At 42.6% G+C, this 26,179-nt stretch overlaps 1 protein-coding gene across 1 annotated transcript in view; it reads right to left on the bottom strand.

Annotated features, from left to right (window-relative positions):
- Window positions 1-17,477: 17,477 nt before the first annotated feature.
- LOC306981836 (beta-1,3-galactosyltransferase 1-like) overlaps window positions 17,478-26,179 on the bottom strand; it is a 75,102-nt gene continuing 66,400 nt past the window's right edge. The window contains exon 4 of the mRNA XM_079581561.1: window positions 17,478-19,444. Within this exon, the coding sequence (XP_079437687.1) occupies window positions 18,223-19,263 (1,041 nt within the window). The 5' untranslated portion in view covers window positions 19,264-19,444 and the 3' untranslated portion in view covers window positions 17,478-18,222. The remainder of the gene's footprint in view (window positions 19,445-26,179) is intronic.

Genomic DNA, 26,179 nt, shown 5'->3' on the forward strand with positions numbered 1-26,179 from the left:
AGTGGCTCAGTGAGTGTATACACATCATGAATGGAGTTTATTGACAAACAGCATTGGTCTGGCTTCAAGTAAGAATTCTCAAACATCCAGGATGATGCACATAAACTCCACTTTCCATGGCCAAAGCCTACTCTTGTAATAACCAGATGGATTTATCCATATTTCTTGAATTGAACCAGAGTTTAGCATCATTTGCCTGATAACTGTACAATTTTCAACACCTGAGCACTGCCAAATATGTCACTGCCAACCCTGCAGCCTGCTGGGACATCACTGTTACTATCTCAGGCCCTGTGAAGAAGAGAATTGTTTTCTTCTCAGCCATGTGAAGCTATAAGTACAGGTGAATCAATTTAGCTGATTCTGTTTGTTTGTCTGGATAAAACTGAAGCAAACCTTTGTAAAAAATCACTTGTGTTGAGTGTTTTAATGTATTATAAATAAAAATTGGTGACAGTGAGTCCGTTCCTTTTTTTTTACACAGATCACAAGCAAGGCAAGGCAAGGCATGTTTACGAAAGAAGATATGCGACATTACAATCAGGTTAAAGTTCAGGCGAAGCACATACATCAAGACATGGGAAATACACAGTGCACCAGGTCAAGTGTTGGAATTTTTTCTTGGGGAAAGAAAGAAAGAAAGGGGGTGGGACTGAGGAAACGTGTTGAGGCAGACGCAGAACGACAAGGAGGAAAGCATCCAGGTATTTGTCAGATAAAGTTTCATAAGCAGAGCAAACTATTTTATTTTCAGTACAAGTCGAAATGATGGGGCTGTGAATGAATGCATGGTTAAACGAAAGAAAATCGTTGCTGCTTTTGGGCCGTATTAGCACAGCACATGATGATGAAATAAGTGCAAAGAGTGGAAGGGCAGCGGGGATGATGAATTACATTTCTCTGGCAAGGCAAAAGTCTGGGCTTCAGACTCGACTGAATGCAGATCACCCGCTGAACACAACGCTCCGTAAAGAAGGTTTGTAGAAGTGCAAGAAAAAAGAAAAATTGCACTGTTATAATTGTACACTTTCGTTAAGTCACTTCAGGGGTTAAGGCGAGAAGTTGAAAGGCAAATTACCATACGTAGAAGAGAGTTCATGTGACGGCTTTAAAAACCTTGGCGCGCTGGGACACATGTGGGGATAATGCATGGCGCTGCTCTCTGCTTTTGAAGATAATGTTGGATGGCAGCGTTTCAGGGCTTAGTGGTGTGTATCGGAGAGCTGCTGTAGGCCCTCCCTTCTGCCTTTACATAAACTAAAGCATGAATAAGCGGGTGGAGAGCCGGGTTCAGCTCCTTAAGAAGGGCCACTGAGTGAATTCTTGAGTCTAACAGAATATTTAATCCCACACTGGTCCATGTTAGCGCTGCCTGCCACCGCGGTGTCGTCAGAAGTGCAGATGTCACAGATACTCAATCAGTTAGTTGTAAGACGCGATCACACCGCACTGACCTCTGGGAAATTGAGTCTTTAATCAAAACATCTCCAGGCTGTGGGTAAATTAGCATTCCTTGGTCGCAGTCTTCACCGCGGCGCCTCTCCTGCCAATTCATTCAGTGAGAGGACACTGTTTGACTTTGTGCCATGTTATGCCAATGCGGTTGTGATTGATGAGAGCAGGCGCCCGCGGCCTGAATGATGTGTCTCTGCTGGGTGTGGGAGCGATAAGCTGCTGCCGCCACCGCGCCTCACATGATCTCTCTCTATTCTCTCACAAACACCACAACGCAGCGCCGGGCCTCCCAGGTGCAAACATGTAAATACTTTTCCTCTCTGCTGACTCGCACATGCTAATCGTTCATTAAGTTCATGCAAATAAAGCTGCTCAGTTAGGAGAAAATGAGACAGCACAATACTGAAGTGTTTAATAATTGCAAAAAACATGATTTCCCAAATGGTGCATGTGCATCAGGGCTGCATGATATGAGAAATAATCCACTAATCCATTTCAACGCATTATAATTCATTCAAATTAAACAAAAACATGTTACTACTGTGTTTTGTCATCAAGTGCTGCCAAAATAAGACTTTAAAATACCAAATTAGGAGAAACAAGACTAAAATTGGAGAAATTAAAGCTGATTCTTTGCACATTTTTAGGTTATTGTGTTTTGGCTTCTGGCTGTGTTGGCATAAAATGTAAACTCTCTGCAAGACCTCAATGTTACAGCTTCCTTGCTTATATTCGTTATTTGTATAGTGTCTGTTTTGGCCTGACCTCTCGCAGTCGGACAGTGGTCTCTGAAGCATTTAAAGAGCTGACAGTGAAGAAGCCATTAAACTCCCTGAGAGGGGGGTGGGGGGTGGGGGCGCTAAATTGGTTAGCTCGCAGCAGCAGTAAATAAGATCCAGAGAGTGACCTCTTGTTTTTTTCACCTTGTCAATTCTTTAGCCTTCAGCTCTAACTCTGAATTCAAATGTCTCCACAGAATTGATTTAGTAAAATAGTGTTTATTAAAATGCTCATCTGACCTTTGCAATACTACACTACGAGTCTACACTAGAACCATCCCATGTCCTTCAGTCAAATCATATGTAGTCCTGAAACTGAAACCACTCTTTTCAGCGAGAAATAACCATTACTGGATGAAGTATGAGTAACCCTAGGCGACATAGAAAAAGCTGCAGGATAATATCAGTCTAATTCAATCATTACGCATGGCGGTCATTACCATTACTGCTTTTTCATTATCATAATCATTATTACAGCCTCAGTAACGGAGAGTGTGACCACAGGGAGGGCTGGCCAAAAGCGAGATCAATCTGGAATTAGGCTTCAGAGGAGGAGGCGCAGTATTGGGGCTGAGAATGTCACTCTCCTGATGACTAATTTAGTGTGTCTGAGATGATGTTCCGTGACAGACTGAGGGGCTTTAAATGTGGACCGCTGTGGGCCAGCCTCATATTTTATTGAACACTCTTTTCTGATGGTGCCAGGAACCCTCGGACACAATTCCCAGCCCTGCAGCCACAGGCGTTTCTTTCAAAGAGCCGCTCCGAGCTCACTTTTTTCTCCCCTGTATTCTGCCTGGAACAGACCCCCACGCACCTTTCTGTCCCATGTGAGAGCAGGCAGTTTGACATTTTCACTGCAGGAAAAAAAAGGTGGTGATTCAAAGACTTGGGCGGTATATTGATGCGCTGCACCTGAGGGCCACAGTGTAAGGAGAGCTAAGGAGAACTATAGATAGGAGGACAGGCTATTGATGGTTTCTCAATCAATCAAAAATAGTGCTGCTGGGTAATAGTGTTGTCACAATAGTTATGTTTCAGACTATTGATGCAAAGATCAAACTCAGTACTTAATACCGATACTTAATGTTGATATTGGTGCAAAAACTTTGATTACAGACTACTGATAGATTAAAAAAAAGAGTTCCCTTGTGTGTAGGATACTCTGGCAGGGAACAGATAACTCAAGCTTCTTTTTTATCCATTTAGTTACACGACTTCTACTTAAGATCAAAACCTTTTAATACTAGTAATTTAGGAAAGACAGCAAAATATTGAATTGCAAATGAGTATCAAAATTAGAAAAAATTAGCATGATAATGCTGCAGATAAAGCTTAGTGACTGCGCAGGCCTATTTCTGTACCAGATTTTTGTACCAGGTCCCCTATTAGTACCTACTATATCTCTGTACAGCACCCAGCTTTGATACTATGTAACCTAATAACACCTATAATCTCAAATATTGGGCTATAACTTCGATATTCCAAAGGTTATTTCTGAAAATGTACTTCATGCTTTTCTTTACCTGCCACTTTCTGCAGTGTAATTAAATCCAGCTGACCAAATGCGGTCCTGACATCATTAACAAATATCAAGCAGTGACTGTTGTTGTTTTAAGACTATCCATTACATAGACCAGTGTTTTTCAACCACTGTGCCGTGGCACACTAGTGTGCCGTGAGATATTGTCTGGTGTGCCTTGGGAAATTATCCAATTTCACCTAGTTTTTTTTTTTTTAAACAAATGCATTATTATCCACAAATAATGTACCGTTTTCCAGTGTCTATGCTGTCTAGTGATCGGCAGAGTAACCATATTATACTCTTCCATATCAGGTAGTTAATTTCTTTGAGACAAGAGATTTAGTGATGTATTGAGGCATTGTGGCTAGCGAGGCTATACGGTGTTCCTAGTCAAGACACTTTGATGAGAACATTTTCTGCAGGTGGTGTGCCTCATGATTGTTTCAATGAAAAAAATGTGCCTTGGCTCAAAAAAGGTTGAAAAACACTGACATAGACATTCAAATTGCACTTAGAAGAGACCTTTGCTCTCCTACAGTAAATGTACTATAATAGCGAGCCTTCAAATGATTTCAAATGTTGTACACTCAAAACACTGAGGTGGCATTTATGAATAAAATGATCACACTCTGCCTACCTGACTTGCACAATCAGTTGTTTGCTTAGATCAGGCGGTGCTGGGTGGAAGTCATCAGTGTCCAGGCTGGTCTTACATGGCAGCTGCTTCACTTTCCCATGGGATCCTTTGTAACCTTGATGTCTGCGAAATGCACAAGCACACGTCTTACACATGTGACATCGAAGCTTCATCTTATCTTGCATTCCCAATTAATTAAATAAGTGCAGCGAGTGAGTGCAGGTCTCTAGAGGAGCCACATTGCAAGCTCTAGAGGTCTTCACTGTGACCTCGTGACAAGTACATACCCCTCCTGGGGATGGTAATCTTAAACCGTCCTCCTTGCCTCATTGGTTATTCAGGTGATGGTTCCAGAGCCTAAAGAAAGCTCTTCCTGTGATTTGTAGCTCTGCCTTCTCAATAGATATGGTTAACTTCCCCACAAATCCCCTTGAAATAACCTGAGATGAGGCTGTCTAAATAGACTGGTGTGCTGATCAGACACCGCGCCCGAAAAGCAGCAGTTAGCGGGGTTATTAGCAAGTAGCTTTTTGGTAAATGAGCCAATCATTGACCTTGCAGGGATCCTCCGTTCAACAAGAAAGCAGCATGGATGTTCCTTTCCTCGCTGCTCCCTGCTGAGACCGTGTGAATGCGGACTTAAAAGCATCGCCATGTCCACGCACAGCTGTTAACGCACTTTTGATCATACGCAATTTGCACAAATGCTTCCACAGTATAATCAATGGCTTCCGACGGCACCGTGCTATGTAAGGAGCACTGTGCAAGTTTATTAGCCGACGACATATTTTATTTGTTTGTATGCTAGTTCTCTACCACATACAAATGGCATTTTTTGTAATAAGAATAACAGCATCCCAGTGTGCAAAAGTATGTTACACCCACTAAGCACCAACAAATTTATTCTGTTTATTCATAAATGCAATGAAACATTATGCGCCGTTAATGTGTTCACACTCTACTGAGAAGGCATTAGCGCTGCATAATTTCAACTCACAACATACATAAATACTTACCAGTTGTTGGATATAGGCAACACCAACTCCACTTTTCCTCGTTGTCTGTCACCAATGCTGTGAACAAAAAACACCTTCAGATTCAGAAACATTATGCATAGACAGACTATTAAAACCTCAAAAATTAATTAATGAGTATGCCCTGCCTCACTGTGGTTGAAATTAGCCTATTAGAAGCATATTAGACTTGGATGTGTCGGTGGAAATGAAAATCCGCCATGTTAGTGAGGATTAGTAAGCATGTAACACTCGCAAAACCATGGATCTGCAAACTTTATAAAAGCCGCTATAACCTGTTTTAAACCAGCTTCTGAATACAGCCTTTCACAGAATCCATGCCCTCTGAGCCTGAAGAGCACCTGATTTCTGCAGGTGGTTTGTACATAAGCCTACACAACTTTGACTCATTTGATCCAGCGCAGCACTCTCTACGTAGACCCAATAAATAAAGTTGAAATACAAGCATTTATTTTATGACAGATATTATTAGGATTGAAAAATATCTCATAAATGTACAAACAAACATGAGCTTTTGCTGTGAGCGGCTCAGCTCTCCTAAGACATGGCTGTAACTTTACCAGGAGTGGGTACGTCTCCAGCTCGTCTCCATGGAGATGTCAAGTAAAGTCAGCAGGATTTGAGATTTAAATAGTTTATGTTCTCATCCAAATCCCTTCTTACCCACTGCATAAGTAGCATTTTCTGTGTTGAGCTGGTCATTAAGAGTATGTTTTGTAATAATGGCAACAGTATAATCTGAAATGTTACACAGTAGGGGTGGGCCATATCATGATCGCGAAATTATTTTTTGATATTGTTGTAATTTTTTTATATTGTATATAATTTATGTTACGCTCAGCTCCATCAGAGCAGCATAAACGCTGACTGTAGAGCACAGGGACAGGTGCTTGCAAAGTAAAATGAAATGAGGATGTAAACACCTTGAGTAGATTATATTTGTTGTCTGATATGAATAACATATCACTGAATTAATCCTCCCAAAAGGCGTAAGGCTGGGATTTTTAAGTCAAATATATCGTCAAAAATATCGTTTCGTTATTGTGATATTTGTTTTTTATATTGTGATATAGATTTTAGGCCATATTGCCCTGCCCTATTACACAGTGTGCCTTTATTAGTGGTACAAATATAATGCACTAAAAGCTTAAATGTATGCTTGAAATAGGATGAGGGTTAGTGAGGTACTTGCACTAAAAACTGAACACATTATAAATCACTTCTGGAGCACTTTAGTGTTAATATATTTCATAAGTGCAATACTGTACTCAAAGAGCTGCATGTGGCTTAAGTGGTGGGGCATGCCAGTGTTCTGTTATATTAGCCAAAAGATAAGACATTTGGACAAGCTAATCAAGCTAGCACGGTTTTTCTTTAGCTGACACTAAAATAAAGTATTTAGATACAATATATATTTGCAGTTGCATTGTCCCAACAGGTTATAGACCAATAACGACTATTTGTGTACTTACTTGGTTAACTTCAGCTCCATCGTTAGCTAGTAGCTTTAGCCTCGTTAGCTCGTAGCTTTATGCTCGTTAGCTAGTAGCTTTATCCTAGCATCCACGGAGCCGAATCACGTGCACCTGTGGCTAAAAACAAAGCAGCGGCTCGTTGCAAATGTCATCCGCACATATTAACCACTTAACCTCCGCCTGAACCGAGCGCATAATCTCCAGTTTGACTTTACTCAAATGTAAAAACTTCTTGAGAAAAGCGTCAAAATGGAAAGAAAACAAGGATGAAAATACAAAAAACAAAAAAAATATGAAAAATTAACAGAAGAGCAAAAACAAACAAAAAGTGACAATAAAAGCAACAAAAATGAGACAAAACTCATCAGAAAAGTGGCAAAAGTTTGAAAGAAAAAAATTAAGTAATTCTTAGCTTTCAAATCAGGCATTGGACTGGCGTATAGGCTGTAAATTGCAGTTGAGAAACTTTAGATTTGTGTACAGCTGAACTGGAGAAAAAGTGCTCAGATAAGGCGCGGGGTAAGAGGTTAAGAAAGAAAAATACCTTCCTGTCATTGTAAGACTTAATAGCAAACTATAAAATCTACCCTCTCTTTTATTTCACAGGAAAAGTAAAAAGGGAGAAAGAGCTTCCAGGGAGGCAGGAGCTGCTCTGAGATGAACCATTCCTCTCTTCGGTGTGATGAACGGTCCCGCTGCGGAGGATCCATCACTACGGGGCGCAGACAGCACTTTCCTCTGTGTCAGGTCCCTCAGCACTACACCCAGTGTTTGAGCGAGGTGAGCTCATTCTGCATCCACATTTACAAACTGACATTTTACAGTCGCATTGTCTTCTCTCTGGATTTGGCTCAGGCTTTGAAAACAAAACATTGGCCAAACGGAGAACATATGTATATGTTTGAGTTGACATGAACAAAGAAGGTTGTAGAATGGCACCATTACATACTGAGGTGTTTGCTGTTGAAAATACTTTAAAATTAAAAGTATAAGTAAAATCAGTTTAAATTATAATAACGTTGTGTCTTCAAATACTGTCATGAGCCAGTGGCATTGAGTACATCTTCACACCACCTACTGTTCTGGAGAGCGCAATATAAGGCTTTTAAATGGGACAAATATGCTGCCAATGTGTTGACCTTTATTTCTTTTTACTTTGAAGCATTGTAGTGGAGTAGAAAGTATTTTATAGGCTTATTTCGCATTCAACTGTGATGGTGAAAAAGAAACAAGTTCCCTGCAAAATTACTACACAAGTTAAGTCCAGATCCTCAGCAACTGTATTTAAGTTGTACAATTATGTAGTCACTGACAACCTCTAACCAACAGAAAAAGTTTGCGTCCGTTTGTGGTCCTAAAATATGGAATAAATGACATGTAGACCTCAAACGATGTCCAAATATCAGACAGTTTAAGTATCAATACAAAGAATATATGACAAGAAAATATGACTTTTCATGTTCAGCTGTTGTAAACCAGATGTTGATTGGTAGGTAGTATTCACACTGTATTCCTGACAACTTGGATTTAGATCACATGGCTCAAATGATTGTTATAAGGAAGCCTAATAAGTACATAGAACAAGATATTGAGAGTACTTAAAAGGGGTGGGACTAAATAAGTGTGTTTACTTCCACCCACTCCTTATAAGGCTCCTAGACAGCCTTATCTAACATGTGCAAAAGGTAAAACAACATTTTAAAGAGTTACAAAACTGAGGCACTCAAAGAAAAAGTTTTGGTAAAAGGCCTTTACTGCAGCATGGCCATTAGATTAAAACATTGCCTACGCGTTTCAGCCGTATAGGGCCTTCGTCAGGGCAGTGCTCGAGGCGACAGACTTAAAAGTCTCCTGCAGAGGGAGTCCTTCTGGATCTACACTCTTAAAGCAACAGCGTATCCAGGTCTCAATGGGGAACTGGACTTCACCCCTTTTCTTTAATGCTTCTGTTTATAGAAGATGTTTGTATATATGACTGTAAATAATTTGTAGATATTTGTATATCATCCTGATATGTATTTTTGTGTTTCTTGTATTCTGAAATCCTGCTGTACTGCATCAGCTGACTGAGTTCCAGCCCCTATGGGTCATGTGACCACTTAATACAGTTTAAAAGCTGCATGCTCACACATCACTCGAGCACTGCCCTGACAAGGCCCTATACGGCTGAAACGCGTAGGCAATGTTTTAATGTAATGACCATGCTGCAATAAAGGCCTTTTACCAATACTTTTTCTTTGAGTGCCTCAGTTTTCTATCTTTTTAAAGTCAAATGCTGATCCCTGCACTGAAGAGCACCAAAGTTATCCAAGCAGCGCTCCTGCATGTTTTAGTTTGGTAAAACAAAATTGTTTGTCCTAAGCTGTAAATGTATTGAGCTGCACATTTGATATTGATCTCACAACTGCCTCAATCATGGCAGGTCGTATTTCGAGCTCATATAAGTTTGTGTTTTTGTGTTTTGTTTATGGTCTGAATAAATATTCATTCATTCATTCATTCATAGATAATAATGTCTCAATAGATAGAGCATTTACGCCTGAAAAAGACAATGCTTTATTTCACCACAGTATTTCACCGAGACTGCACCACAGCTTCCACGTTTGCACACTATTTTACCAATTAAATACCTTGCTGAAAAGAAACAGCTTATAAAAATAATAACAGGCTGTGTTCATTCGTATTCCACTTCGCACCCCTGTCAAACATAACAAAACTTAATAATAAACACCTTGATAAGATTATTCTTCCCGAGCTGAACAATGCAGTCTCAGCCCAGCGTGGACGTGGAGTTTGTGAGTGTTTACTGCCAGTCTGCTGTAATTACTGCACTACCTATTTGCATCAGTAATTAGCACTGACAGACATTGCTCTTCCTGTGTTTAGTCTGCGCTGAATGCTAACAAGAGGCTGGGCTCGGTAGCTGTTTGCACTTCGCCTCTTTGTGCTGTTCACAAATATGCAATTCGAGAAAAACAACTGTCACAATATTAATTTTTAACATCGGGCAGTGTAAAATTCATTAGCGGCTTTTCAGGAAGTGCCTGGCACAGCACAGCACCCAGTAGGATTTCATTACTTTCTGATAGTTCTGATTTGCTGTAACTCTTGGGAGAGAAATTGAGCCAGTGGTAATTTCAACAACACATTTATTTTCCTCCAGACACAGCGCTAATAAATTCAGTCCCGATTCAAATCAAATAATTGTTAAGTTTTAGTTTAGTTCTGGTCAACACTATATGCAGTGTTGTATTCATAAGGCTTGGCTTCAGGAATGTTATAGTAAATGTACAAGGATTAAAAAACATTTATTCAATTCAACATGTTTTTTACGCAGCCTGGATATTATGCACTGCCTCCCCGCTCCTCTCTGCATTGAATACCTGACCCTTCTTGCACGCACACTGCACACATCTTTGCCGGCTCAGGTCAAGGCTTAACACAATGGGCAAAGCACTGCCTTCGAAGCAGCTGCTCCCGTCTGTGGAATACCTTCCTCTGGACCCGCTCAAGACTCCAAGGACGGCCTTGAAAGAGTGGATTAAAACCCTCCTCAGCTTATTTTCATTGGACATAGATTTTGTTGTATTATACTATACCATTTCTCTACTTAAGGCGAGGAGACACTGCAGGTGAATAGGGATCATTTTTAAATTTACAGATATCAATTTGAAACTTTTGCTGTAGATTGCTGGCATAAATGTGAGGGAAAAAATATAGCAAGTTTTGTCATTTTATGTTTGTCATATAAAAAAAACAGGCACACTTTTAAAGCCCATGGTCCTATTGACAATGATGGGCAAAAGGAAAAAGGCTTCAAACAATGTTTCCAAAATGAACCTTCATGTTTCATGAACCATGAGATTATGTGACCAATGCCTTGGTGAACGGAAATGCTTTCACAAACAATATTTCAACAGAGGCATTCAGATATAACAAAAATAAGTTACTTTGTTGGCCTAAAATTGCCCAAAATTTCCCATCTTTTCGGCGACAAAATCTGAATAACAATTTTATTTGATTGATAAATGAGTTACCAAGACTTTTTCTGATGGGATTTTGGATGTCTTGTTTAGTTTTAAAATTTAGTGGAAAAATCTGAAAAAATTGAATATTCATCTTATTTTTTCAATCAATCAATCATGAGTTTGACATTTAAAACTCCAAAAATCAGGCTATGAATTAGATATTAAAAAATGTCTGAAAAAATCTTAAAATGTTGTTCAGTCAGAGGCTGGAAATGGATTTAAAGTCTTTAGGTGCTACTGACGAGGAGATAGTGTCGCCACAATGAGAGAAAAATGCTCTCAAAATTACGTTTTCCCATATAAATCTATGGGGAAACATTGAATCAGTGCAATATTTAAACATGTTATTGTGAAGATTAGGTATATTTTTTGTTCCCAGGTGAAAGCTTATATGTTCAGAGGCCGATTTGGCTCAAAACCTGAAAAAAATTGTGTGTGTCTAATTGTCAAAAAGGTCTGGAAATGCGACTTAGTTTTAATGAATAGTTTTTGGTTGTTTACAAGTGTAGCCAGCAAAAATATGTTAACAAAACTGTAACAAAATATTGAAGTTGGCAGAATGGAGCGCTGAACTGAACTGATTAAAGTGCCAAGAGATGTGAGATAAGGCGCAAAGATCTAAAGGCAGCAAAGCAAACTCCATTCTCTTTCTGAAAACATGACAGTGGTGGGGCCTCAGGTGCGACAACAAGGCAATTTGTCATGACTGGATGGTACACTCTATCGCAGTGTCAGTCAATACAGCTCCAGGGGCAAACTTTAAAGACACATAGACCCGCCTTGTAACTCTTTTTAATGATCTTCTATGGGGCATAAATCAGCCATCAAAATGTTTACTTACCGAACGCTGGAAGACAAGGTTATTGTATAATGCCCGTAAAGATGTCCGCCGGGCGATTCTCTCGTCTGCAGTTATTGTGTTGCCACGATAATCTTCCCATCAGCCCCCGGGCCGCCACAATCCCCCACTGACACCAAACCGCTGCCACTTAATTTCATCGTCGATTATCTTCCGGAGCCTAGCAACAGTTCGCCCATATTAACTAAAACTGGAAGAGGAGGAGGAGGAGGAGAAGCCACAGATGTAATGTAAAGGTTGACCTTCTCTATGACTTCTGGGTAGTGGAGTTTTTTTTCTTCAAGCATGGATCTAACCCATCTTGCCTTCTGTTATGATTGTTATCCAGAACTGAGCTCCGTCTCCTCTGTGCACAAAACAACATGTGCAAAACAAAGCGAGTCAAGTTTGAGTAATGCCGTCTATTAATCTCTCGCATCGGATTTTTGGTGTAAATCGGGGGGAAGATGCATTGAGGAGCTCGCCAGGATACGAAATGTCAGTCATTTGTTACGGCGTATTCCCATTTGGACTGGTCGTGAGTGATTGATGGAGCACAGCTTATCAGTGAAGAGATGCTTTTACGGAAATAGGCCAAAAGCAACGTGTGGAAAGCGTCGGAGATAAGAAACGATATTTGCACTGTTATAATATTGTGTCTTTTGCATGTTGTATACTGGGGGCCGGCCCAGGACAGTATACCTAAAGCCCAAAGTTGCATACCCTCCAGCATCCTGCAAACCCTATATTAATAAGCAGAAAAATATGTGCCAACACACCTCCATGATGATGCATTTAGGGTCTCAGTGAGTTCACAGTTTGGGCCACACAACAAACTTCATGGTCCCCAGATGGATACAAATCACCTCCCCATTTCCTACCAAAATAAACATCTCCCAGTGGCCAAAAAGTGGATTTTGGGGAAAACATGCTCATCACGGCTGATAAGTGTCAGAGCTGTCAACAGCACAAAACACGGGGGCCATTTCTTTATCTGCTGGGACACATGGGGGCTGTTAGCAGTAACCAGTTTAGCCCTGCATGAGGAATCGAATTGTACAGACTGCTGTATCGGAGAATTTTAATTACTTGTTATTGAAGATGAAACAGTCAATGGGGACACTAACTCATTGAATTAAAAGACTAAAAAATGATTGAGGCTTTGAGGAAAGCAGTGTTTTTGCAACAATAGCAGATGACATAATGGCCTATAGAGGGGGAGATTTCTTTATGAACTTTTAACAATTCCCTAAGGCACAGTGCACTGGGAATCCTTCCAGTATCTCCCATAAAACAAAAACAAATGTGATGATTAGACTGCTGACTAACGGGTTTGCTTCAAACTGTACTGAGTCTAGAATCAACTTTTTTGTAGATAGATGAGAATAACAAATGTTTCATAAGAAGACTGAATCGAAGGACAAATTAGAGCTGTTGCTATAGCAGCTAACAAAACAAAACATTTGAACCTTTGAATGGTCAGAAGTCCTGCAAATGGAGTCTGTGATTGAAACCCATGAATAATGGAGTATGTTTACAGATCGAAGCTTTCACTGTGACAGACAGAGCATGATTGCAAATATATCCATGTACAAATATAGAGATTTGCCGTCTGAAAAAGCGTGCCTTGTTTTTGCGTTGTGTGCCGTGTAGTCTGTCAACATTGGCATCACAAAATAAGACGTGAGGCTACAGCTAGATTAGACGTGTTTGGAGGGGAAGAAAATGCAAGAAGATGGAGTCAGAATCAGATACATGGGGCGTTCATTTAAGAGGAAACAACCCTTTACAAATCAGCGAATATGTCTGCGATACTCAATATGTCAGTCTCCTTAGACATGTTCCCAATAGAGTGTGTCATGAAGCGCAAAATATAGCAGTCAGATGTGGTTCAGGTGCAGGGCCAGATGGATATGGCTTTAATAGAGATTAATTACATCTCGAATGTGTCAGTCTGTGCCCCACACTAATGTGAATGAATCAAATGCATTGATTTGACAGAAATCAATTGATTGGCTAACAGGTCAATGACTTAATGCACTAGACCTTTGGACAGGTAATGGCCTACAGGGAAAATTGTATAAACTAGGAATACAAATGTCACACTATATCAATCAGTGTCTTTTCTATCTTAAAGTATAGTCTATGCTTTCTTCAAGGCCACAAAGCTAACTTATAACTGCTGCAAGCGCGGCAAACTGCTGCTGTAAACAAAACTACCGGTATATGGTCCATGCAGCACTTTCAAGGCTAATTGTAGCCTCCAGTAACATTTCCTTACATTATTTTTCTGGGTCATTGAGGAATATTACATGACAACTTTAAAGAAATGGCCATAAACTGTGCGCCTGTGTTTGGAACAGACTTTGATTGATGTCTGTTTGCCACAATAACTAATGAGAGATTTCCCAGAAGATTGTCCCAATGTTGTTTTAGCCCCTTTAGCTTTATTTCGCTAAGCTCTAATTAAGATGACAAGGACCAATCAAAGTAGCTTAAAGACAAATTCATGCTTTTACATCTCTGGAGTTTTGGCATGAATAAGAAATCACAATATACAACTTAGTTAAGATTTGGGCAATCAAAAGTCCTATTTGGTTTTGACAGTCAACTTTTTACTTTAAAGCAGGGGTGACACTTCAGGGCTTTAATTTGGATTTGTAACTAATTTATTTTATGTTTTGTGCCTATATTTGGAGGAAAATGATCCTTTTAAGACACAAAAACATATTTTAAGAAAAATATCCTTCATAATACACTCTCAACATGCAAATATTGAAGTGCTTGACCCAAGGCGCAATATGACATTTCCTTTTTTACTTGGGTGACCAGAGTTTACTCAGGACAGCCCCAGTTTTGAGCCCTTTGTCCCATGTTCCTGTGAATTAATCCAAAATCTTTTACACAAGCTCTGTCCCAACAGGTGTAATGTTTTTTCACCAGTTCCATGCTCAAAGCAGGGTTTTTATACCTGAAAACAGTGACTTTTGCCCATGTGTACGTCAAACACCAGGACTGCAGAGCAAATCCATGTGCGACTAACACATCGAGCACTTTCACTAGTTAATAAAGCCTGTTTTTATACTGTATATACGTTCAAGTAATTAAAATGTTAACTTCCCAGCATAGCGTGTTAGCAACCGCTTTAAATTTTCTTCCACATGCTTTGCTATTCATGCGACTTCACTTTCATGCAAATGTGAATGTACATTGGTCATAAATATGCACACGCCTTCACCTACATTACTGACTATCCTCTGCACCAGGGGCTTTAAGAGTTAATTTACCGCTCAGTGGATTCTGATACCGCTGTCAGAGCCATGCCCCGTCTCGCGATCTTGACGCGCGCTTCCTGCTTAAACCGGCTCTATCTGTTAGGAATGACAGAAAATTATTCATGCAGCAGAAACGCAGCCATCGACGAGGACAGCAACTCCCAGCTCCCATCAATATTAATACGGCCTATCAATATTTAGGCATACTTTTGCATATCTGAGTGCGGATATGGCTTAAGGTTCTCCAGCAGTGCAGGCGCCCGGATTGTATAAGAAAGTGCGGGCCGTGCAAAATATGTACAACTCAAAGTGGCATCATTCATGTTATGACAAAAAGGAGGTTGGCTTCGAGTTGTTGTGCAGAAAAAACACCCCCAAAAAAAGCCAAGTGTCTTAAATGGAAGGAGACAAGATGAAGATTAAACGGCGGTGTGCTGCTGCTTCAAAGTATTGACCTTTGAGAGTGAGGGAGTGTATCGAATTTGAGGTGTGCTGTGGAGGTGCGTTGGCAGATGGAGAGGCCCTCATAAAACCATGGGGGATTTGTAAAACTGCCTTTTTTCATTGCTTTGACTCGGTTACATCATTATGATTAGGGCATGTTCATTTCTGGGATAATATATATAATTACATACCTCTAAATGGCTTATTCCACTATTTTCTGAGTTTAATGAGTTATTGTGACTGTAGGAAGTAGATCTCTTTGTCAGACGTCTCGCAATCAATATAGTTTTACCTTTGTAATCTCGATGTCGAACTTCTATAATGTTGGGCAGAAGTAGCTGATCTTAAAGGTCCCATCCTGGTGATTTACAGGGAGCTCAGAGTCGTCTCAGCATCACAGAGCATTACGGGGCATTACAGTGATGGAGGAAGGGCTTTTAACAGCACCTAGCCCAGCTGCTCTCACCTCCCTGACGCATCACTGCACCCACCGGGCTATTAGCTCCACCACTTCTCTTCTCAGGCAGCCATCTACGGACAGGTCATGGAGAGGTCAACGTTAGGCACACACACAAAAACATGGCTACGGATTTCTCTCCAGAAGGTCCAGCTTGGTGCGTTTAGAGCCATTTATTTGACTTCGAGCGCGTTTGTTTTCAAAGCGGAGCGTTCCCAATTGTCTCGCACTCCGCCTCGCTCGTTATGAGCTTCATTTAGCACAAGCCCCAGAATAATCACTCGCCTTTTCATTTTCCCCCCTGCTTTAGCGTCTTTTTTCTTAGCTCCACCATCGGGCTGTTTGGCCAATTACAGAGCAGACTTTCTATTACTCAGCATCTTGTAGCAAATTGCAAAATGCCATGAGGGACGATCCTGGGTAATACAAAACACAGCATCTAGGAAAAAGGCGAGCGAATAGTGGCTGGACCATGTTAATACAGGAGAAGGTAGGAAGTCATTAACTGTTCACACTGTTGCTAAGGAAACAACAACAAAAGCGTCAGATCAGGCTCCAAACAGCTGAGCAAATTCTGTAAAAAAAAAAAAAAAAAAAAAAGTGATTGTGATTAGATTTGTGATTTATGTTTGGAATCAAGAGTCTGTTCACAAGATTTGAAACTCATCTGGCAACACTAAAACATAAGAGAATACAAGAATCCCCTTGTTTTATAGGCCAAAAGGACAGGGTTAGCAGGTTTTGTGCATGATAAACCGAAACATTTCACTTTCAGCTTTGATCATTTCAACCATTCATGAACAATGTATCAAGTAAGAGAAACGATTGTCCTGAGAGGGTATCAAAAGAAGGTCCTTGACTGCGACAAAGCACCAAGGAAATGGTTATTGTGAGCATATCTCCTGCCGACATGCTCCCAAAAGGTTCCCCAAAGTTTGTGCCTCACATATTTTGTTTATCTTTGCATGAACAGCACATCAGGCATTTTAAAATCCTGTTTCCCCAAAGGAGGCTTCATATCTCTGTACACACATACCTGTGGAAAAGAGGCAGCCTAATTAGACTGGGCTGCAGCGGCGCTCGTTTGTCCACCGCACTTGCTGACAAGAAGACCAAGCTCAGTGCTAACGATACAACAAAGACCTGGGGGCAAACAAGGTACATTTGACTCATTATTTTTGCCTGATTGCTATTATTAAAGCAGTTGAAGATATTGATTTGGAAGTGGATTATGCAGCTGCTTGTGTGTTGGAGGTAATCAGTGGTTGCGTACAGTGTGTTGTTGGTGTGACATAGACACCTGCAGTATGTGGCAGGGAGGAGAGATCAGAGGACCCAGTGGGAGACCGTCTTCACGCACTGCGACTTGGGACAACCCTTCAAACCGAGCACAGCTGCCATCACCAACACAAGCATAATGAGAGGCTTTCATTGCCACATTTTCTCTCACAGGCTTCATTTAGTTTACATCTATGCAAGTGGGTGGATTCATGCGAAGACAAAATTGGTTTTGTTGGGGAAAAAAGTAAAAATTGCAATTCTCATAGAAAAGCACTTTATTAGATCTCAGATAATTGAAACCAAAGCACTGGAAAAGTAAGCTCTGTCCCTAGCTCCCACTATAGCTCTTAGAGTACATCTGCTCAGTTCAAGTAATAGAAAGATAATAGTGCGCAGCCTCCTCATAGCACTGCACTGCCTCAGACAAATAACTGCACATTACACAAAACACACATTCACTGAGAGAGTAAGCGGAGATCCCCACACCATCTGTAGTGCTTCTGATCAACTCCACTTTAGTATGCACTTTACAAAGATCTGCTCTGTAAGAAAATATGTCTGGATCTGAAAAGAAGAAACCTCGCAGTCATTAGGACTCCTCGGCTACAGCTGTCCTAAAGTTTGAGCAGTAAGTCACAAGGTTCAGTCGACTGTGAAATATGAACTCACCACAGCCCATGGAGACAGCTGCTGTGCCACACATTACATCCAATAGGAAACCTCGCTCTTAAAACTGAAAATACATGTGCAACATTCATCATGAGCTGAACCCACAGTGTTCGATACTGTGATGGCGTAAGGTCTGTACTCATAACTAGGTACAAACATGTGGCTAAAGTCAAACGTGTGAAAACAAGGCTCGTGCACCTGGACTTTTGACTCTAACTTCTCTTTTAATATTTGTGCCTTTCATGTAAAGTGTCTGGGCATTGTCCTTGTGTCAAACAGGGCTCACAGAGGCACAGCGCACGGATCTGTCAGACATTCTCTGCTGCTAACACTTGAGGTGCTTCTTGCTGGTCATGTCGTTCCAGATGCGGTGCATTTCCTCAGGAGAGATCTGGTGCACAGTGACCACTCTGCGGTAGCGGCAGAGGCTGTAGGCCATCTTCCAGTGGTTGAAGCCACTGTTCTGAAAAGGGTGTATTCCCAGTTTGCGCAGGCACACTCCCACATAGACGTCCTCAAGGTGCAGCAGTCTGGTGTGGAGGGAGGTCTTGTAGATGAGCTCAGCTACATCTGCAGAGAAGACGTATCCAGTACCCGAACAGAAAGGCGGGTACTTGCTCTCTGGGTACAGGTCCCGTGGCATGTACCACTTACTGCGCATGTCTCTGATGGGCCCGCCGTTAATCACGTAGCCCGTAAAGTATCTCCTCCGGGGTTTGGTGGTGGGCTTCAGGAGGCTGTATATGAGGTTCTCCATGTTCACAAAGATGTCACTGTCGGTTTTCAGCACGTACTGAGCCTTGGAACAGAAGGTGGCCACCCAGCGCATCCCCATCAGAGTCTTCAGGGTCAGGTTGTGATACGAGTCGATGAAGTCCTCCACCACAATGTCATGAAAGATCTGACTCTCCTGTTCCACCATCTGATTGAGGACCGTGTCGGTGCTGCGGCCCAGTAAGTACAGAGTGACCACTCTGACGTCTGTGAAGGCGCTCTCGTCGCCCCATGTCTCCCTGATGGCCTGCCGCGCGTCAAACTCCTTATGAGTGGTGCTGATGAGGATGATGAGGAAAGGCGGCTCTTTCTCACACTTCTTCTCCTCGTTGATGAGGTATCCAAAGTCATGAGGGTTGAGAGAGCGAGTGCGAATGTTAGTGAACGTGGTGTTCTTGTTCACTTTTAGCGTCTTGCGCACTGGGATGGTCATCTGGCCCACATAGGAGCTGGAGGGTCTAGATCCACTCAGGTACCATAAAGCACTGGCCCAGCAAACCACTGTGAGCAGGTACAGGCAGGAGACCTTTGAAGGCATTGCTGTGCACTGGGCTGGCTTCAGGGGCAGCAGCGCTGGAAGGGGCGAGGCCATGTCTCCATGGGATGTCCCAGACTCGGAGGCGCAGCTTTAGGCTGCCCCCACGACACAGATGACATCAATTCTAGTTAAAGGACTCCCTGGGTCTCACGCCAGAGCAGAGACTGGAAAGAAGCACGGCTGAGTCTTATCATGGCCACAGTCTGTCCATCCCATCTTCAGCTTCTGACAGCACCTGCAAACACAAGAGGCATAAAAGTCAACAAAAATAATACTGAGAGACACAGATCAAAGATCATTATCTTGTTTTAGTCATTTCAGTGTTTTATTTCAGCTGATATTGTCTGTGTGTGGCTGAGGCAGGCTACACAGGCCTTTAGTCCACTTGTCTACAGTGCAGACTGAGCTGCAGTCGGCTCCTGAGTCCAGGCTCTAGCATGTGTCCTCCTCAGGAGCTGAGCTGAGGGGAAAGTGGAGGCTTCTCATGAGGAATCGTCTATGTCTCAGCCCAGTGTTCTTCACCTTTTAAACACCTCAATGTCAGAGTGAACTCTGTGTAGATTTAAAATAAACTTTCTCTGTAATGAGCCTTTCCTCTGTTGGCGGCTCCGGGAGCAGCAGAATCACAGCTTTAATTGGACACAGTGACAGACCATAAAGGGGTGAATATAACTCTAAATATGGACTCAGATAAAAGCTGTTCATTATGAGAGCCAAATGCCTGCGCTTCCGCTCTTTAAATGCGTGTTGGGAGTTAGTGATGGAGGCTCAATTCACCGGATTTTCACTGTCTGAAAGGCAACCTTACTCTAATCCTTTACAAACACACTTTTATTTCCTTCAGACATAATCTCCTTTGATGTGGCAGGCGCTCTTGAACACACAGATGGAAAAATAGCATTTTTTATCATGCATAACTGATGACAAACATAAAAATGTCCCGATCCTATTAGAGATAGTAGTGCGTGAGTGTGCGGAGGCTTGTGGCCTGCTTTTACAGATAAAACACACTTTTATCACGTTGGAGATTTGTCGCGTCTGTGGCGGGAGATGATTCTTTTCATCAGGACTTTTTTCCCTTTGGTTCCTCCCTGGCTTCTATCTGCTCCCTCCTTCTTTCTCTGAAGCACAGTCATAAATCTCACGCTCCAGTAGAAGCCATCTCATCATGGCGCTTTTGCACACCTCCTCCTGCCCTCCATCACTCCGTCGGTCTCTCCTTCACTCGCCTCTTGATCCATCTTTATCTCTCTACCTCCCGCCTCATCTGCACTTCCCTGTTCGCATGCTTCAGTGCTGGATTGTTTTTGTCTGTGTGACTTCTCATTTCAGTTTTACCCATACCATTCTTCATACTCGGAGCTATATTTCTCTCCGGTGAGCTCTTCCATATCCTCCAACTTATTGACAGCTCCTGCAGCAATCAGTCTCCCTAAAGCCACTCAATCCCAAGCCTCCTACCCACTCAACTGTCTCCGCCCGAAAAACCACTAAATCATCATATTCATCTGTGCTCCCCGACCTTCTCCTCTCGCCCACTTTGCCCAAGGCGAAAGGAGTGTGTTGTCCCATTAACCTCTAACTACAGTGACTCTCAGAATAATAACAGGTTTGTTTAGCTATGCGCAGCACGACTCTTAAAGCCGAGTTTCGCTGGAGCAAAGTGAAGGATCCTTCGTCATTTCATGCTCTGGAGTGGGTTAGACTCCGGGGGAATCTTCTTTTGAAGCACCTGCACCTTTTCCAGCACTTATATTTTTCAACAGACATAATCAGTAAGCTCATGTGGTCATTATTGGTGTTGCCCAGAGGTGAAAGTAGGTTGCCATTTCTTCCCCATACACAGTTTTCTGTGTTGGATTCAGTTGCGAATACAACGGGCAGTGCTGCGTGTAGTATTCCTCTTTTGAACTGTAAGAAAATATGGCATCCATGAGAAAAATAAAGACTGAAACCCATCAATTTAAGACAATCATCCAATCAGAAAGGTTCATTTGGGGCTGAAGTCTCTTTTTTAAACCACTATGAGCCTTTCCCACCACCATTTCCTGAGATTTTATGTTCTTGACCACTGACCTACGTGCCATTCTCTGCTGTCACGGCTGATCTGGAGGCTGACAGAGACTTATGGCCTCAGCCTCACTACCGCCGCCATAAGCACCGCTCATTTATTTGTGCAGTGTGGGGAAAGCCGACCTACTGAGCTACTGACTCATATATGTTACCGTTTGTAAAATCTGAGGTGCCGTGTCACTTCCACTCGAGCTGAAGCTCCATGGTAAACGGCTCCCTTAAGAATCTCTGCTTGGCTAAAGTATTTTAAATGTGTCCCCCTTGCACACAGCGGCAGCCTCCACCACGTGGAAGATGGAGCCGCTCCCAGTGCACTGAGCTCACTGTGAGGCTGCTGCTAAATTGACTGCCCAGAGGGGGGTCATACATTCAAAACACTTTAGCTCATAGCCATACACTACGTTTCCCACACTCCCTCTCTCCCACATTGTGCTGTCATGGCAACCCATTCAGATTAGCGGGTCATTAGCACTGAAGCCTGCTGATAATAATAACAGTAATTATAGGGCACTTATATTTGTCACTTTTACATGATAATGTCTGTTATTAAAACATGGTAGGCTATTTTTACACCAGATATTAACTGATCCAAGTGTTTACGTACAAAACTGTTAGATATAAGAACAAATGAGTTGCACAAAATGGGATTGCACGTCATAGATCCAATGTTTCAGGCATAATTTACTATCTCTATCCCCACCGCATCAAAGCAGACACTATATAAGGAATAAATAGCATTACTTAACAAAGTCATGCGTTATGATATTAATTCCAAAGCTAACCCAGGCCACGAGGCAAAGTTTACCAGCTTAACCTATTTTCAGAACCACCCACTCTGTGTAGGAATGTGCGTTTCTGAAGTGATTTCATGCTACAATAGTGTCTAATAGCAGCACTGTTGACTCCATGCAACACTAATTAACAGGCTATCGGGCTCTTTGCACACGAGCAGACAGAGCCCGGAAAATCTCGCCTGTAAACGCAGCTTGCGAAACAAGAGAAAATGTCTTGTGGTTATATTAGAACATGCACCTTCACATTTCCATGTTCACTGGTCGTATTGAGTGTAAAACAAACCATAAAAAGAATAGTTTTTGCTTCACAGTGCTCATAACGCTGCCAGACGAGATTGTAATTTCTTGTATTTTCTGGATGGCCTGTTTGCCCACGGGAGCCCCGACTCCAAATATCTCATTGCAAACTTTCACAGCACCATTATCCTTCATGGGCACTTACAAAGTCCCCCGACACCAAACTCAATGAATAATTCAAATTGACTAAAGCAAACTTTACTCTGGGACGTATCAAAGGCTGGTTATGTTATTGCATCTTTAAACATCGTGAGTGGCCTGGGCTGCAGCCAACTCCAACTTCGAATTTTGGTCTTCGGTCGACTACTTCTACTACAACTACTACCACAAGATAATGGACTACTACAGCCTCTTTTTCACCCCGATCATCATTCGGACCAACTTTGATTCCATGTGTATCGTGAGTCATACATGTGGAGGAAAAAGTGGCGGCGTGCGGAGGAGTGGGCAGGCGCTGTCTCTCGTCTCGCTCCATGTAATTGATTGCGGTCGTTAGCGCGGCGAGCGGTGACCTTGCTGAGGGCGCTACACAGAGAACAAACATAGAGGTGCCGTACAGTAATGGACTATAATGTCTGCTGTCTCCTGTGCACCGGGGACATGTTTGCGCGTTTGAATGCAGGGGGAGGCGCGGGGTATATCAATCACATCGGGACTCGGGAGGTGACATCTTCCATTCATGCTCGCGCGCTTCCATATAACAGATTTAATTTTAGGGGGCTGCCTCCGTCACTCTCGGCCGCTGGAGGAGGAGCTGTCAAAACATGGCGTGGGGAAAATGCCTTATACGGCGAGGGAACAATAAGGAAGCGCTCACTCCGATGACTCTGCTGTAAATGTATCATAAATCAGCGGCATAATGGACTTCCACACAACAAAGCAAATTATGCTCATCAACGGTGGACAACAAAGAGGTCCTGAAAAATGAAAGCTATTCTCCAGATCAATATTTTGTAATGTTTTTGTGTAGAGGCAGAGTTTCAAGCTGCTCCTTTCCACTCTAACAACTGTTGGCAGTAAGGCAACGCAAGGCAACTTTATTTATACCGCGCATTTCGTACACAAGGCAACTCAATGCGCCAGTAGAAGTCATCAACTGAGTCTGAGTCATTCTCGCCTGACAGTTATGTAGCAGGTAGCAAGGGCAAAATTTATCGTCTCACGAGATTGAAAAGTGTTAGCAACATTTTATTCTCATCAAAGATTTACTGAAGAAGGAATAAATAAATATGTAAAAAGTGGGTCTCTCTAAATATATCAGTAGTAGTGGTACAAAGCTAAGTGTAGGTGTTGATTATGACATTCTTTGTGTCTATGGGAGTGGAATGGACTAATATAATAAGGCAGCCTTGTTTTTATACAATTCCCCAAAGGATAATGAGTGCACATAAAGCTGTATTGTTTAAATAAATGAAAGCCAGTGGCTCCGCTGACCTTTTCTCCTGTTACGCCAGACTCCATTTATTAAACATGTTAATGTGTTAATAAAACAAAGCTCTGAAACCACGACCGTTGCAACACTAACACCGTGTCTGCTACTGCCTCTGCTGAAGGGGCGATAGGCTCGACAGGACACACTTTCGAACAGCCCGTGACAGAAAACTCGACTGTCTTCAGCCCCGTGTTTGATCCGCTTTCCTCCCAATCTCCTGCTTCCATTAAACCCATTATGTCCCGCTCTAAACATTGAAAAGGGGAATTAATGCGTGAAGAATTTAACAGCCGTGGCCAAATTGGTTTGCATCCCTCCTAATATGAGAGAGCACAATTAAAATGTCAGGGCTGGGAGGCTGCTTTTGTTTCGGGATAATAAAAAGCCATGATTGTAGCGGTGGAGCTGCTGAGGTGTAGTCCGTATTACAGACCACAGCCTGGACACTCGGGGCTTAGCGTAAAGCCTCTGAATGCAAAGCAGCTTAGGAGTGACAGAGGAAATGGGATATCGATAGCGGCCAACGCGTTTGGCCACAGCACAGACGCCTGACACTGCTCGCAGCTCCCAGTGCGAGGGCCATTTCGCTGGGGGTCTGAGAGGAGAATCTGTCGGCTCCAATGCAGGCAGCGGTTGTCTCGGAAGATAATAATGTGGGATAAAAGTTTCCTGGGCTCAGAACTATCAAACTTCCTGCCACCTGTGTCCAAATCTAGTCAAATGAGCCCAGGGTGAAGCGTAGCATTATCATCCAGCCAAAGTTTGTCCGAAAGAATTAGGAAGTGGTGAGTTCAGGAGTATTTTGTCTCTTGCGTCAGCTCCACTCTCTCCTGCCGCGGCCACGCTGAGCAGAATGCTAAGCTCCCTCATAAATTGGAAATGACAGCGTGATTCATGCAGGTAATACATTGGACTGTCCGAGTGGGTGACATTGCTGTTATACAATATTCAGGCTGAGGGTAAGTGGGGACAGCGCGGACAGGACGGCCGTGTCATGCTAATGCGGGGCACAAATTAAACCTGATGTGGACTTTGGAGGACACAAACACACCATAATAGCCCTCGCAGGACAGCCCAGGCGTTTGTAATATTGATGAAACGTATTGGCTGCATTCGCATGAGACCTGCATGCCCCGGGGTAACCTCTGCTCATTTTTAGAAACCCATGCATTATCCAGGGAGACGTTTTGCTGATGCTGCGTGCCTCGCTGGCCTACCTTTGGCACCTGGACAATGACACTCGCATCTGCCGCTGTGTCAAACATACAGGGGGCGCAGAGGGTTTTACCACCGCTTTGAATTACCTATAGGGGTTCGTAGTAAGGGTTCGAGTCGTCATCACGCTCTACATAAGCAAGAAGAGTGTTGCTCCTCTCTGGCCTTCCTGTTTACGGCCGGTCATTTTCCACATGCAATAAAGCTCCCGCCGCATCTGCCCCGCCGGACTCGATCAACACAAATCACCCGCCCCGACCGTAAAGCAGCTCTAAAACTATTACGCCCGGCGCTGAGTAAGCACATTCGCGAGACCGCCGATTTTTACGGCCCGAGATATGAAACACGGAATAAGCGAGGCGTTCTCATTTCAATTTAGCATGAGAAACTGTGCATTTCATACGCGCTCGTAAAAATGCTCATTTGGTAAATAAGGAAAGCGCCGAGGATCAGTCTGAATGAAGACCGGGACATAGAGAGCTCGGCTGGACGTATTTATCCCCCACTATTAATTATGTTGAGGTCTGACATCCTTTTTTGAATCAACACTGAAAACTGCAGGAAAATATTCTGAAATGTGCTGCAGTTAGAACCATTGTGCCTCTTAACTACAATTATCTTGAGTAATTGCTGTGTGCCAATAAAATAATAACTATAACAGGTGTGTAAGAGGCTTAGCCCATTTCCTGTCCAGTCCTGCAAAATCTAATAACTACAACGACCATAATTAATTCTACCTGCCTCACACAGCCAATTAATTGTCTCCAAACTTTTAGCCACTCTATTTTTCACTCGCATGGATCTCTCAAATCTCCGGATGCGCCACAAGTGGACAAGACATCGGCGATTGGAGTCCCCCGCTGCTATGGAGGAAGCTAGTTGAAAAGGTGAGCACAAACAGATCGATGCAGCAGCAGCCGCCTCTTGCCTCTTCCTGGCGATTGGTCTTTCGAGCGTTTCTTGTCTTTCATTTGGACTTGGTGGAGGGGTCTTCGGGGATGTTTAGCGCTAAAAGATGCGGGGTCCGTCTCAGATGAGCTCGTAAATTCGCCGTTATTGATCTGAGACGTCTCTTCGGGGGCTTCTTTGTAATTTTATTTTCCTTTGTAACATCTGACGGCGCCGCAATGAATCAGACCCTCCATTGTATTGCTGTGGT

This window comes from Gobius niger (assembly GCF_951799975.1).
Source record: "Gobius niger genome assembly, chromosome: 23".
Taxonomy (NCBI): domain Eukaryota; kingdom Metazoa; phylum Chordata; class Actinopteri; order Gobiiformes; family Gobiidae; genus Gobius; species Gobius niger.